General features: G+C 44.1%; 1 protein-coding gene across 1 annotated transcript; it reads right to left on the reverse strand.

Moving 5' to 3' along the window:
* Window positions 1–708: 708 nt before the first annotated feature.
* SPRYD7 (SPRY domain containing 7) lies at window positions 709–13,837 on the reverse strand. Its single transcript, XM_076363978.1, has 5 exons — window positions 13,718–13,837; window positions 12,631–12,747; window positions 6,552–6,718; window positions 4,786–4,888; window positions 709–1,954 (listed from the first exon to the last, which is right to left on the reverse strand). The coding sequence occupies exons 1-5, from the start codon at window positions 13,821–13,823 to the stop codon at window positions 1,857–1,859; spliced, it is 591 nt and encodes a 196-aa protein (XP_076220093.1). The 5' UTR covers window positions 13,824–13,837; the 3' UTR covers window positions 709–1,856.
* Window positions 13,838–15,697: the final 1,860 nt, after the last annotated feature.

Consider the following 15,697-nt stretch of genomic DNA (forward strand, 5'->3'; position numbering starts at 1 on the left):
GGACCCCACGCTGGAGCAGGGGAAGAGTGTGAGGAGTCCTCCCCATGAGGAGGAAGGAGCGGCAGAGACAACGTGTGATGAACTGATTGCAACCCCCATTCCCTGTCCCCTTGCTCCGCTGGGGATAGGGGGTAGAGAATTCCAGAGTAAAGTTAAGCCCAGAAAAGAGGGGTGGGGAGAAGGTTTTTTTAAGATTTAGTTTTTATTTTCTCATTATCCTACTCTGATTTGATTGGCACTAAATTAAACTAATTTCCCCGAGTCGAGTCTGTTTTGCCCATGACGGTAATTGGTGAGTGGTCTCTCCCTGTCCTTATCTCGACCCACAAGCCTTTCATTATATTTTCTCTCCCCTGTCCAGCTGAGGAGGGGAGTGATAGAGCAGCTTTGGTGGGCACCTGGCATCCAGCCAGGGTCAACCCACCACAGAAGCCTCTGCCCTAGCAGGGACAGCTGCACCCAGGTCTACTGGGGAAACTGAAACGAAACGTACGAATGTTTCATTTAATTAGATTAGGTATCTGACCACAGCAAAGCAGAGCAGATTTCAAGGGGAAACTATAAAACAAGACTCTAATCTGCCGAGCTTTATACCATAATGCATCATTCCTTTCAGGCTGAAAAGTTCTACCCAACATTGTCATGTGATAGCAAGGCTAAAAGGAAAACACAGGCCACTCAGAATGAAAAGACAGATGCAGAAAGTCATAAGGTGAAAGGCTTTGAGAAAGCTGTTTGTATTTGAAAATTTCAGAATCAGATAATTTCTAAAAATATTTAAATAAAATTGTTCATTTATGCAAATGCATTAACCCAGGAAGAGCCAAAACCAAAAAACAAACATCCAGTATGAAGATTTTCTTTACAATAAAAATTCTTCTAGGAAGTATATTAAATAAGACAAGAGGGGAAAAAAGCATCTCACAATTTATATTCAAGGGCATCACATTTTAGAACAATGTCTTAGCCATTAATCATTTATAAATGATTCACAAAGAAATTAAATACGCTATTCCATAAAAGAATAATCTAATTTACAGTTTAGATGTAAGGCTTCACCATAACATCTCATACCCTTCAGCTGGCACTTTGCATACCCAAGTTGAGTGATCTGTACTTACTCTCCTACCAGAGTAACGCAGCACGGTGGTCCTCAAAGACACAAGTAGTGTTCAGGTTTACTTTTTAAGGTTCAACAAAAAAGTATTACTAGAGAGTGTCCTATTATTTGTCACAATAAAAGCAAATGAAAAGCTAGGAGAAATACATGTTATATCTGCCAGTCTAAGATTGAGGGAATGGATTAAATTACACCTTGAAAAAAAAAAGAAAAAAAGAAAAAAGTATCTAGCTGCTAGTTATGCCATCGTATTATTAGTCATTGTGCATAACTGGGACACCGCAACTCCAAATCACAGACTAGAAACACGGTGCTTCCTTTAAACAAAGTACATAACTTCTGTGTGAAAAAAGTTGGGGGAAAAAATCATGAGAACTATCCGTCTCCATAGCTATCATATGCATAAGAACTACTTGCTTTACAGAGCTCCAGTTTACTCAAAATACTGAATTTAATACTGATGTCAATAACATCCTTTAGTCTCCTTATGCATCAAGTACAAATCAGAGAAAAACCCTGCCCCAAAACACTCATTTTCAACCACAAAACATTGCCAGAAATCTCGTATTTGCAACACAGTTACCTGGTGTTGCAGTTAACATATTAATTCTGCAGACAACAGTCACAAGTACTTACTAAAAATACAGATATGTTTCCTAAAAGTAAAGTGAAGCTTCATTTAAGATGACAAAGCTTTTGTAACAGTGCAGGGTGCAAATTTTCAGTATGAAGACATTCAGAAGATTTGCTGCTCAAAGAGGATCTTTTCAAACCCTGGTGGAGGTGTATGATAAAATTCACTGAACTGACAATCCAGAATGGCACTGTCATCAACTGCAGAAGAAAACCAAACAGAAGGAATTAGAGAAGGAACACTTACAGTTTGATCCTCTATTACACCGTCTCACTAGATTATATACTATGCTCAAACCATGAAGAATATTCTCCAAGACATCAATTACATATAGACAATACAATTAAAAGAAATCTCTTCAACAAATTTGCTAAAGCCCTACACACATACCCAAGGAGAGCAAATCATCTTTCTCTTATGCTGTTTACTTTAGACGGTAATGGTCCTTGGCGAACTTAATGAGAACGCTACCTCTGATTTCACTGGGAGTGTTAGCAGGGCTTCAGGCAATTCCCTCCAAATTTTCTACTCTATTTCTCCAGAAATCTACAGATTAAGGACACTACCAGATCCATATTGCAGGGCTGTCACCTCCTCAGCTGCATATTTTTCCCTCCACTTACTAATTCTGCTGGAGCGTCAGCTGTCTGCAATGATTTTTCTGGAGGTTTACAAGGTTTCAGATGTCTGCAATGGTTGGTGTCAGAGCATCTGTTTTAGCATGCAATCCAAAGAGACCTTCTTTGACTGCTTCTTTAAGTTGGAAGTTAATGGTTTTTTACAATACCTCTCCCAGTTTTGGACCCCCTGCATAATCTGAGACACAAGTGTTACTATCTTCAATGTAGAATATAAAAAAGAAACTGCTGAGGATTTTCAGAGCAAAGCTTTCATGTATTGAATTAGCAAACTGAAATACCCAACCAGTCAGAAAAGCAAGATGTCTTTCAAAGACAACTTCTTCCAAGACGAACTTGGTACATTAGCAACATTAGATCAAAACAAAAAAGCTTCATCTCCTATTTTGGTTTGGAATTTAGATATCTCAGAGCCAAGGTAGGAACTTTTCCCTCCTAGGCTCCCTTAAAACTCCTGTTATATTTGTACAGCTCTGTAGTACTTACACAGTGTTTGCATCTCACTTCCGCAAAAGTGCCTGAGGTGCAGCTGCTGGTTAGGGAACAACCTTTAAGTCCATTCTTCTGTTCTACATTCTCAAGCTAGACAGTGTGTTTGCCTGCTGTTTCTTTTAAAAAGATATCTATAGTTCTAGTCTGAATTATGGATAGGGTAAACGCTTAAGAAACTCTCTTCTCTATGGTCAAATCCTTTCACGTGACTAGAAGAAGTGCACATTAAATTAAGGACATTTATAGTTAAAGTTTATACCAAGTAAGTACCATGCAAAAGCAATTTGCAGGCTTCAACTGTTATAGCTATATGTAGGAGACACGATAATTATGATGAAATTATGCCCACTTGTGGAAGATGATAATAAGAACTTGGCAATAAAAGGTCACTGCATTCCCCAGGCATGGAACTCCTTTAGTCAGAGAAAAAGGTGATTTACAGCAGGCTAACATGCCACCAAATGTTTTCTGAAAGCAACCTGCATTCTTCATGCTATGTAACACCATTTCCAAAATACAGGGAGGACGCAACAGTCAATTTTCACACAGCAACTCTTTTCCTGCTGCTCATGAAGCTTTGTGCACAAGGCGATCCCGCAGCGCTGCAGGGCAGCTACTGTCTGCCACAGCATTGTAGCAGCGCCATCATGTGGCTTAAGAACACGTCACAAAATGACCATATAAAACAATTTCCACTCTAATAGCTTGGAAAGATACAATGTATCAGCTACATTCATAGACTTCAAAGGCTCTACAACACATCTAGAGTATTTTCTTCCTGTTCATAAAATTCAATATTACAAATGTATCAAGATATAAATGGGAACATGCCAACAGTTCATTAGGAACCAGCCATGAAATGAAAAAATTATCCACATCACATAGCCAATAGTATCTCAAGAGCATAATTATTTTGGAAGAGGCTACTACTTAGATGAAGCTCACACTGGAATAAAGATAACGTGGAGATGGCTGTAGGTGTGATACAGGGAATGCAATGAGCAGTTACCATTTGCTGTAAGTTACAAGCCAACACAGAGCGTAGCGTCGATCATGCACTGAGCTAGGGGAAGTGCTGCCTTTCAGATGAGATGTTAAACAGAATTCTGACTACTTGGGAACTACAAAACCACCGCCAAGTTCTGGAAGAGTAAATTGTTAACACATGTCTTGGCCAAATTCCAGCTTCCATAATTCATAAATTCTTTCTTAAACTGCCTATGCAGGGATTAATTGGATACGGTATTTGTTTCTTGTTCAAAACTGCTGTGTTGTATTGATGGTTGCTGGCAAAACAGCTACCACAATTTGCTCACCAATTGTTGGATTTCAAAACTGGGCATCAATTTGGTATAGCAGCAAAGAGCTGTACCACTATACAGCAAGCAGCTGTACTAGTACTACATAAAAGTTATTACTTCCATAAGAAAATACAAACAGCAATTCAGTATCCATTCCTATTTAACACTGAATGCATTTATGAAGTATGTGAAATTAATAGGCATAAATACCAAGCTTCAGAGATAAATCAGATTAGCCCACAAGTCTACATTAGTTTGAATTTGTTGTTTTTCTTTTTTTCAGCTGCTTCACAGTTTTTTTATCTGGCAGTTTTTGGACTGAGTGCAGTAACTCCCCAGCTTGTTGGATGTGGTCACTGTAAGTAGTCAGTAAGCGGTGTGTTCTTTTCCTAGCTATTAAGCAGCATTAAAAATGAGGTGAAAATACACTTTGTATTTTCCCGAGTTTGTATTTTCAGGCAATTTATTGTTGTAGTTGCCAAAAATAAATGATTGATGTGTGTTCCATTTAAGTGGGAAGAGGAATACATAGCTCACAAGACAGACTTGGTACAAAAACATTGTCCATACTGTGAAACAGTTTGAAAATCTCTGACTTACCATAGACCACTGGATAGACAGTCCCTCGGATTCCTGAAGCTGGACAATGCATGTTCTTCCCATTTAAATATACATTTAATTCTACATGGTCATATGTAATGCCCTACAAAGTACAGAAAATTAACACAAAGGCATCAACAAATTTATACACATAAGATTGCTACTTAATTTAGCTTTCTTAGCCATGGGCAAATTTTAACACCATTATGCAAACCACAGCATCCTAGAAAACCTCACTTGAAATATTCCTGCAAAGGACTAGAAGTTAATAAATGACAAGTAACATAGTAACATTTGTACTTTCAAATACTCAGGATTCCTTAACGCTCATTCAGTTTGGATGCAGCACAGTACTGCACACCGCATCTTACTAAGTTTACAAAACAAATTTCCAAACTATTCTTCACCATGTTAAAGAAACACAAAATTTTCAATTATTTTGAATATTAAGCAGTTTGCAGTCGTCTTGTTTATATCTCCTCATGGAAATAACTTTAGTAAATAGTGATGCTATGAATTAAGTTTATCTGTCCGTACTTCCATACGGAAACCTCTTCCAGCTCATTTACTCTACCAGCAGCAACAGACCATGGTTTCATACAGAACGCTATAAATATGCTAACTACAGAGCAGAAAGCAAACACTAACACGGCAATAAATTACTTGTTAGCTAAATGATTTTTCTCACTGTTTTGGTATGGCTGAGTGTGACAATTTGTGTTGTCATTCAGTACTTCAGAAATCTATTTTCGTGACCCAACAAAATAAATTGAAATTTATGAAAACTGGGGAGTTAGCAGTAACACATCAGCTACTTTTTTGTGAAGAGTTGAAGCTGTTCAGACTACATAGGTTGACCAAACACTGAAACAGTCTGCAACCCCCCAAAAAAACAATTTCAGAAGGGGATTAAAAGAATAATATAGCATCTGAGGATGAAGGATGGAGGTGTCAACCTTAGCTGTTTGTGGCTTCTAAAGATGAAATTTCTAACCATTGCTATATAGAGCCAAGGTTACCCAGCAAGAAAAAGTAGTGGTGATAAATGGTCTAAATTTCATTGCATTGCTCCCATGTATTTTTGAAAATAAGTCTCTAAAAGGACATTGAGAAAATGACAGCAATAAACCACAACGCTTTGAACAAAGCCACTTAAAGATGTTTTGAGAAACCTGGCATAGCAAGGTACAAAAAATCTTAAGATTCTCCATTTGCTCTCATTCTTAATGATTTTCCCAGTGAGCATTACCCCCTCCCCACTTAATCCCTCTCCTTTCCTACAAAAGTTTGGCTAAAAATACAATTCATTTATCACCCAGGACCTATCTCTGCTCAGCTGTCCTTCTAATCATTAACCAGTTAGCTACAGGATCTTGAATTCAGCTGGGCATGATGCATAGCTATGTAATGCATTCCAGCACATTATTTGTTCAGGAAGGTCCCATCTCAAACAACATAGGATCCTTGGGATGGGAGTTATCTGTCAGGTAGATACTGCAACCAGACTGCAACAGAGCATTAGAGGCTACTTTTCAAACACCAGTAAAGTCTGTCCCTCATTCAGAAACATATCAATGCTGAGAATGAAGTCCACTGATATTCAGGCTGCTGATCCATTCAAACACAATGGGAGTTTGTATCAGCACTTTCCAAACCAGGAGATGCAAGCCAAGCAATTTGACTGAAACGGGCAGTCTGACCAGAGAGCTGTAAATAAGAGGAATCTGGGAACAGCTGGGGAAGTAAAGAAGCCTTAAGAAACTCACCACCACATCGCCCTCCTGAGGAAGGTTGTTTGCTGGCAGTCTATTTTTCTCCTCATTGTTATAGTAGAGAGCTCCATCATTTCTCATCACCAGGCTATGGACATCTCGACCAAGTGGAATTTGATTCAAGTTTGCTTTCTGGGTTGCAACTCCAATACCCCAAATCCCTAAAACGTGACATTAACATGGTAAGAAAAAAACCGATTATTTTCAGGACTATCTGACTGAAGCAGAACAGCGTAAAGAATGTGTTTTTAACTAGTGCCATGGTGGTACTACCAGTAAATACCTCTTGGAAATACCAGTACTATTGTGGGTTAGCCCTGGTAGGCAGCTAAGCACCACCCAGCCACTCACCCACTTCCCCCCACAGGCCCCAGCGGGACCAAGGAAGAGGAAAGGAAGAGTAAAACCAAGAAAACTTGTGGGTAAAGATAAAAATTGTTTAATGAGCAAAGGAGAAGTGGAAGAAAGAAAGAAAACAAAAGAAAACAAAACAAAACAAAGTGATGCAATGGCAATCGCTCACCACCTCCCATGGGTATACCGATGCCCAGCCAATTCCCAAGCAAAAGATGGCTAACCTCCCTAAATACCCTCCTCTCCCTTTTGTTGCTGAGCATGACATTTTGTGGCATGGAATACCTCTGGTTAGTTCGGGTCATCAGCCTGGTTGTGTCCCCTCCCAACCTCTTGCACACCCCCAATCTTATTCACTGGAGGGGCAGAGTGAGAAACAGAGAACGCCTTGATGCTGTGCAAACACTGCTCAGCAATAGCTAAAACACTAGTGTATTATCAGTTATTGTTTTGGTCACAAATCTAAAACACAGCACCATAGGAGCTGCTATGAAGAAAATTAGCTCCATCCTGGCCAGACTCAGTACAAGCAGTCACAAGAGACTGAAGATAAACAGCATCTATCCTGAAAAAGAAGGATTCAGAGAGTTGTAATGACTTAGCTTAACTTTTATTCCCAGAAAAATATTGAAAACAAACTTTGAGACTGTAGGAGGATGTAAAAAATAAATCCAACTAGCATGGATTTATGAACAACACAGTTTCCCTTTCCAGCTGGCTAGACTAGTCTTAGGGAAAAAGAAGAAATTGTAAATATGCTAGATCTTGATTTGGTAATGTTTTTGAAACTCATACAATATTGAAATAGTCAAATTACAAGAACATGGTCTAGACAGTTACAGCAATATGAATGCACAACTGGTTAGAAAACTGTACTCCAGGACTACACATCAGTAGTCAAATCAAAAAGGATGACTCAAGTGGGGTCTGAGGTTTTGCATTGAATGCACAAGGTCAGATACTGTTCCATATTCACGTCAATGATTTGGATAACATGACGATGTGCTTATTAAACGTGCTGCCAATACCAACCTGACAGGACTGTAAGCTCTTCAAGAGGCCCCTCAAGTTTTAAATGATCCTGACAAATCATAATCATTAAGGTTGGAAAAGACCTCTAAGATCATCGAGTCCAACCAGCAACCCAACACCACCATGCCCACTAAACCATAGGTCCCTAAACGTCTCATCTACACATCTTTTAAATACCTCCAGGGATGGTGACTCAACCACTTCCCTGGGCAGCCTGGTCCAATGTTTAACCACTCTTTCAGTAAAGAAATTTTTCCTCATGTCCAATCTAAACCTCCCCTGGCGCAACTTGAGGCCATTTCCTCTCGTCCTATCGCTTGTTACTTGGGAGAAGAGACCGACACCCACCTCGCTACAACCTCCTCTCAGGTAGTTGTAGAGCGCAATAAGGTCTCCCCTCAGCCTCCTTTTCTCCAGGCTAAACAACCCCAGTTCCCTCAGCCGCTCCTCATAAGACTTGTTCTCCACACCCTTCACCAGCTTCGTTGCCCTTCTCTGGACACGCTCCAGCACCTCAATGTCCTTCTTGTAGTGAGGGGCCCAAAACTGAACATGGTATTCGAGATGCGGCCTCACCAGTGCCGACTACAGGGGCACGATCACTGCCCTACTCCTGCTGGCCACACTATTTCTGATACAGGCCAGGAAGCCATTGGCCTTCTTGGCCGCCTGGGCACACTGCCGGCTCATGTTCAGCCGGCTGTCGACCAGCACCCCCAGGTCCTTTTCCGTTGGGCAGCTTTCCAGCCACTCTTCCCCAAGCCTGTAGCGCTGCATGGGGTTGTTGTGGCCAAAGTGCAGGACCCGGCACTTGTCCTTGTTGAATCTCATACAGTTGGCCTCGGCCCATCGATCCAGCCTGTCCAGGTCCCTCTGCAGAGCCTTCCTACCCTCAAGCAGATCAACGCTCCCGCCCAACTTGGGGTCATCTGCAAACTTACTGAGGGTGCACTCGATCCCCTCATCCAGATCATTGATAAAGATATTGAACAAGACTGGCCCCAAAACTGAGCCCTGGGGAACACCGCTCGTGACCGGCCACCGACTGGATTGAACTCCATTCACCACAACTCTCTGGGCCCGGCCGTCCAGCCAGTTTTTGACCCAGCGCAGAGTACACCTGTCTAAGCCGTGAGCCGCCAGCTTCTCTAGGAGAATGCTGTGGGAGACAGTGTCAAAGGCCTTGCTGAAGTCCAGGTAGACCACATCCACAGCCTTTCCCTCATCCACTGGGCGGGTCACCTGGTCATAGAAGGAGATCAGGTTGGTCAAGCAGGACCTGCCTCTCATGAACCCGTGCTGGCTGGGCCTGATCCCCTGGTTGTCCCGCTCATGCCTTGTGAGCGCCCTCAAGATGAACCGCTCCATAATCTTCCCCGGCACCGAGGTCAGGCTGACAGGCCTGTAGTTCCCCGGATCCTCCTTCTGGCCCTTCTTGTAGATGGGCGTCACATTGGCAAGCCTCCAGTCGTCCGGGACCTCCCCCGTTAACCAGGACTGCTGATAAATGATGATGGAGAGTGGCTTGGCGAGCTCCTCCGCCAGCTCCCTCAGCACTCTCGGGTGGATCCCATCCGGCCCCATAGACTTGTGATCATCCAGGTGGTGTAGCAGGTCGTTAACTGCTTCCTCTCGGATTATGGGGGGTTCATCCTGCTCGCCATCCCTGTCTTCCAGCTCAGGGGGCTGAATACCCTGAGGATAACTGGTCTGCCTGTTAAAGACTGAGGCAAAGAAGGCATTGAGTACCTCAGCCTTTTCCTCATCCTCGGTGACAATGTTCCCCCCCCCGCATCCAATAAAGGATGGAGATTCTCCTTGGCTCTCTTCTTATCATTAATATATTTGTAAAAACATTTTTTGTTGTCTCTAATGACAGCGGCCAGATTGCGTTCTAGCTGGGCTTTTGCCTTTCTCATTTCTTCTCTGCACGACCTAACGAGATCCCTGTACTGTTCTTGAGTCGCCTGCCCCTTCTTCCAAAGTGGTAAACTCTCCTTTTTTTCCTGAGTCCCAGCAAGAGCTTCCCGTTCAGCCAGGCCGGTCGTCTTCCACGGCCTTTCTTCCTTCTGCCTTTGCCTCAGGGATGGTAGGGTGCGGCTCCACCAATCTATCTCCCTCTCACACTCCCTGATACTCCTTAACCTTTCCACTTCCTCCTTCAGCTCTGCCACCAGGCCGAGCAGATCATCCACCTGGTCACACCGCACACAGGTGGTGTCTCTGCTGCCCTCCAGTACAGCTGACAGGCTCAGGCACTCCCTGCAGCCAGAGACCTGCACAGCTGTATGCTTGCGTGAGGGCTCCGTCTGGGTCGCCACATTCCTTCTGGCGACGGCTTTCGGCCGAGTGGAAACCATAGCTGGGTCCTTTTCTGGGAGGGTGATGACTACCAATTGAGTTGGCCTCTAGAGCCAGGAGGGGGACTGCACCCTGCCCGCTCGCCCTCCCTGCACACCCTGCCTGCACGAACTGCCACGCAAACTGCCATGCCACGTCCTTCTGCCGTGCCACATCTGCTGCGCAAACTGCCACGCCACGTCCTTCTGCCGTGCCACATCTGCTGCGCAAACTGCCACGCCACGTCCTTCTGCCGCGCCACGTCTGCCACGCAAACTGCCATGCCACGTCCTTCTGCCGCACCACATCCTGTTCGCCCGCCGTGTTCGCCGCGCTCCCTGGGGGCTGCTCTGGTATGTGAGGGGATTTGACTGCCGTCCCTCCTGTCCCCGCCCATGCTGAGTGAGAGCTGCCGCTCGTCAGAAGCTCCCTCCTCCGGCTCTCACCCTCTCACCCCCTGCGCTTTTGCCTTCACAGTTTTTGCTGTGGTTTTGCCACTTTAGGAAGGGTCCCCTGGCGCGATCCTCCGCTCCGGAGCCCTTCGCCTCAGTGGCTTCCTGGTTAAGAACTGGTGAAGAGGTTTGAAATAAGGAAAATGCATTTGCTTTTTCTGAATTACGAAGAACAGCAGGAAAGTAGGAATAGTAAGTGGCACAAATACAATAGTGGCTTGGCAACCAGTTCATAGAATATAATTTGGGGGTTATCACAGACCACGTGCTGAGCATGAGTCTGTGCCCTACTGTTGTGAAAAACTTCTGGATGTATGGCATGTATAAAGCAGACATATTGTATGTACAGCAGATGAAGGATGTCTACTGCTGCTGCAGTTGGAGCAGAGCATCCATTTTAAGCATCATACCTCAAGACAAATTAGGTCAATTAGAGATATTCTAGAAGAAACAACAAAACCAATCAAAAGTGTAAAAACATCATCTATAAGGAGACAATGAAAAAAAGAAAAACTGGGACTGTTTAATCTACAGAAGACTACAATGAGGCAAAAATATAAAGAAAATTAGTTTCAAAAGACAAAATTGCAGAACAACTTATTCTAATACTTACATGCCCAGAATGAAAAGGACAAGAGTGTGAACAAGATTCAGATTAGACTTCAGAAAACTTTCCAATAGTCAGGGTGACCCGACAGATGACCCCTAATAGATTGCGCAGGGACACTTCTGGGAATTGAAGTTTTAAGTTAAGCTATCTACAATTCTCCTGCCCTTGGGGCACAGGAATAGACGAGACACGGCTCACAGGGACCAGGAGAGTTTATTTCCTGTGTTTCTCAAGTATAACAACATGGATACTGTATCTGTGTGAATAATGACCATATATGAACAACAGCTGCAGTGGATTCTTCCCCCAACAGAAAGAATACGAAAATTGCCAAGTTAAGACTGATCTGGGGTTTACATGTAGTAAACAACTAGTTTGACTGCAAGGTGTTTTGGACAGGTTTGCGTTCATGCTGCCTGCACTCCAATCCAACCGAATGCAAACAACCCTTACCCAAAAACCACCAGGTTCAAGCTCCAGCTGGTATCCTAAGGCCTGTCTCTGGACTAACACTTCCCTTCTTCTTCCCTCCCCCTACACACTTAGGGAAAGAACAGCTTCATTTTTGCAGTGTCTGTTGTTTTTAAAAATACAGGCTGATTTTTAATATCAGAATACAGGCAAGCCTGGAGTACACTCTGTACTAGTGAAGCTGACTGTATTAGTAAAAGCATAACGCTTCCAAATTTCATTCACTTTCAGCTGCCTTGCATTAGATCTGTGCTAAACAAATAAAAGAAACTGGGTGCTTAAAGGCTCCTTTTGATAAGGCGGTGTTGGAATAAGTGCTGTACATTTGATTTGAAGAGCAAAGGGTAGCACAAGGAGCATTATCCTTTCTTGGGCAAACACAGTGCATGTTAAAAGCAAATGAAGGTAGACAAATAGCTACAAATATTGCTGGATAAACTGCACTATTTAAAAAAAAACCAACTTCATAGCTACAGTGTTTTATGTGGTAATAAGCATTTATTTACCAAAAAACATTTCTAAAATATGCTAACTGAAAAACATGCGTGTAACAGCATACAAAACAATATGGTGTTTTAGTATGTGCAGTCCTTTAGTAATATACTTACCATTCTTTTTAATATTTCAGAGCCACAATTAAAAAAAAAAAAAGGAAATTTCCTTTTACACAATGACAACTGATAAAACTGTCCAATGTTCACAAGTTCAAGGATGCAATTAGAAAGATGCACGTGCTCGCTATTTGAGATATGACCACCAGCAGGCAATCTGACATACCTTCCAACTTTAAAGTTGTACATTTTTGCGGACTAACCTGTGGACTGGATTTTAAACTCAAAATAGCTCTTGTTCTGATGCAGAGGTGCATTGGCTAAGCAGCCTCCTGTGCCACATATTCTTCTGCCATTTTTAACAATGACGACATCTGTTCCTGCAAGAAGAAAAAAACCCACAAAACTTCAAAACATTTTTAGAAGCCTGGAAGCAGCTCTTAAAAGCCCTAAACATTGAGAACAGTTTTTGTTCTTTCTGCCCCAAGTAAGAGATTCATTAGTCTGTGAGAATTATGATGATGGGCCACGCTTTGAAGTAAGAAAAGGAAGGCTGTTTACAGGCTAGTTCATCTTTCAGCTAGGGTTTATTTATTTAAAATCTACACACCGCTCTAATTTCGCCTCTTGGGTTTTACGGCACCATGCTGATTACAACCTTTGCTCAGCCACATCAGAAGCATAACTTACAATTTAGTCAGAAAGGGTTCACTGTGAGACCAAAGCCCTGTACCCTGTCTCTATACACTGGAGAAAAAAATTCAGCAAAGAGAAGGAAAGACACATTGGGTAGAAATGTTTGATGGAACTGCAAGGCATTTAATTATTCTCTGAAAAAATCCTTTTATTAGAAACATGCCTGCCAATACAGAGAGGAAAAAAATCCTCTCCTAAGTTTTCCTTCTCCAGTGGAAGACTTCGTCTTTAGGCACTGTTGTCATGGTCAAGAACATGGGAGACAGTCAAGGTCCACCGATGCAACTGAATAAAAACAGGCTACTAATTGCGCTCGAGCACTGGACCCTGGATCGGCCAGACAGCGTTCCTCCTAGCTCTTTCCCCGGCTCTGCTGCAGCTGACCCAGACCACTTCTCTCCTCAGCAAAGCCGGGGCACGGTTTCGTGGACAGCTCATCCTAAGGATGACGCTCAAAGGGCGGTATGGGTAAGACTCCGCATGGTTACCCCCTGCCGCGCCCCGGGCGCCGGGTCTGCGGCCTCCCCGCCGGGGAGGCGCCCGCGCCGCCGCCGCCGCCGCCCCTCAGCCTCAGCCTCCGCCCGCCCCCCGGCCCCGGCTCATCACGGGCGGCTCGCGGCGGCAGGAGGGGAGACCCGGGCCCGCCCCGCTTACCCATGCGCTGCGTGTCGAGATGCACCGCCGGCATCTCCTTCAGCGGTATGTGGCCGGCGCCGCCATCCCTGCACCAGGAAAAGCAACAGAACATGGAGGCGGCCATGACTGGCCGGACCCCGCCGCGCCGCGCAGACGCAACGGCGGCCAGCGGGGCAGGCAGGGAGGGAGGGCGGCGGCAGCGCCCCCTGGCGGGCGGGAGGAGGCGCCGCGCGGCGGAGCGGGCGGGAGTCCCTTCCCCGCTGCCCGCCCCGGCGCGACATGGCGGGAGGCGGCGGGACATGGCGGGCAGCGCCCTCCCGGGCGCAGCTCGGCCCGGGGGTCTCGTGCAATCGAGTACGGCCTAAAAAAATCCCATTAAACCCCCATCTTTCCTCAGGAAGCGAGAACTTAAATTAAAATGAATGCAGCCGGAACCCTGCTCCCTCTCCTCCGCAGCTGAGGAACTGTGTCTGAATGAGGCGGTGGCTTGAGGCGGCACTGCGCTCGGCCGGCCGCCGGCAGCCTCAGCACACGGCCACCTAAAGGACAATTTATCTATCTGCCTGTCTATAGATAGATAAAAAAAAGAGGACACCGATCATGATGGGCAGATGGTAGGTATCATCAACGAACTTCACAGTGCTGGGCCGTGTGGGAAGGGACTCCTTCGTGGAAATTTACTGGTTAGTTATTTCTGGCTCCAAGTAACAAGAACCACATTTATCTTCTCTCCCCCCTCCCTTCTTTTTTTTAATTCTTTCTTGGAAAAGTCAAAAAAACCAGGACTCCTTGAAGCGAAAGGTTTGCGCTGCAGGGCCCAAGCGGGGGCCGAGTGCCTCTCCCGCCCAGGGTCCCTCTGCCTGCCGCCATGGTGTTCGCTCCCTATGGGTTGCCCTTTCTCCTCATCTTCCAGACCTGTCCAGCTAGTGAGTCTTAACTCTGAACTTTTTGGGTCCCGTTTGCTTCCAGAGTACTTTCTCATCTGTTCAAAAGCTTTGGTAGAGCGTTTTTCCTGATTTACTCCAGACCAGTTGAACTCAACTGCAAAGACTGCTACAGTGAAAAGCCAGCATGCTATCATTGCACTTATTTTTTTGCAAAGCACACTTTGGGACCAGCTTTGTGTCCCTTTCATAGAGGCAGAATGCCACGTAATTTAAAAAACTGTAGCTTGACTTGTGGCCTTCGGGTTACACAAGTGTTTCTTTAGCAAAAGCCCTAGAGCTGTCCTGACAGCACACAGCATCCAGAACAGGGGCCATAAACTGGGCTCCAACAAATATAGTAAATAGTGGTAACATGGCTATAGAAGCCCACCTGTACCTACTTCACATTTTTATTTATCTACAGAAAAATATCCAATAAATGTTGTGCCGTGAACTGCTGATCTAGAATGTTTTGCAGACAGCAGATCATTTAAATACATCTATTTAAAGGCTTAGTTATCTCCAAATCAATTTGGGATGAAATTGGTATTTCTCATGATTTTCAGCTGGTGTCTTATTTTGCCCCATTTCACCTAGAAAACCCCCTTAGCATTTTATTATAGTATATAATACGATGCAACTAATGTAACCCATGTGGTACGTTATCTGCCGGGGGGGGTGGGGTGTTAAGCGGATATTCCAAAACCCTTCTTAAAAGAAATCTTCATAGCAAGAAATATCTTACTGGTCTGGATGGGCTGTATCAGTCACACTTACCCCTTTACTTGAAACATGAGGTGAAACGCCGTCTTTTTCAAAATTGTGCCTAAAACCAATCTGATTTTAAAAGCAGCTTTAAAATATGCTTCCTTTCTTTTATTGGACTTACTGTTACAGCCCATAAACATTTGGGGTCAAGAGCTTACTTCCTTAAAATATGCCAAATGGGATTAGCCTTGAACTTCTAAGAAGTACATATTAGGTGGAAATTGATGTTTATTTATTTTGTATGGAGGGCATCATGATTCTCATTGGTAGCTTGTTGTTCACATAATTAGTCCCATTTAAGTCA

Source organism: Aptenodytes patagonicus, chromosome 1 (genome assembly GCF_965638725.1).
Source record: "Aptenodytes patagonicus chromosome 1, bAptPat1.pri.cur, whole genome shotgun sequence".
NCBI lineage: Eukaryota > Metazoa > Chordata > Aves > Sphenisciformes > Spheniscidae > Aptenodytes > Aptenodytes patagonicus.

Coding starts and splice junctions, on each gene's coding strand:
- SPRYD7 (XM_076363978.1), bottom strand. CDS start 13,823: ATGGCCGCCTCCATGTTCTGTTGCTTTTCCTGGTGCAGGGATGGCGGC. Junction 12,748..13,717: donor TCTCGACACGCAGCGCATGG/GTAAGCGGGGCG, acceptor TTCTTCTTGCAG/GAACAGATGTCGTCATTGTT. Junction 1,955..4,785: donor TGTCTATCCAGTGGTCTATG/GTAAGTCAGAGA, acceptor TTTCTTCTGCAG/TTGATGACAGTGCCATTCTG.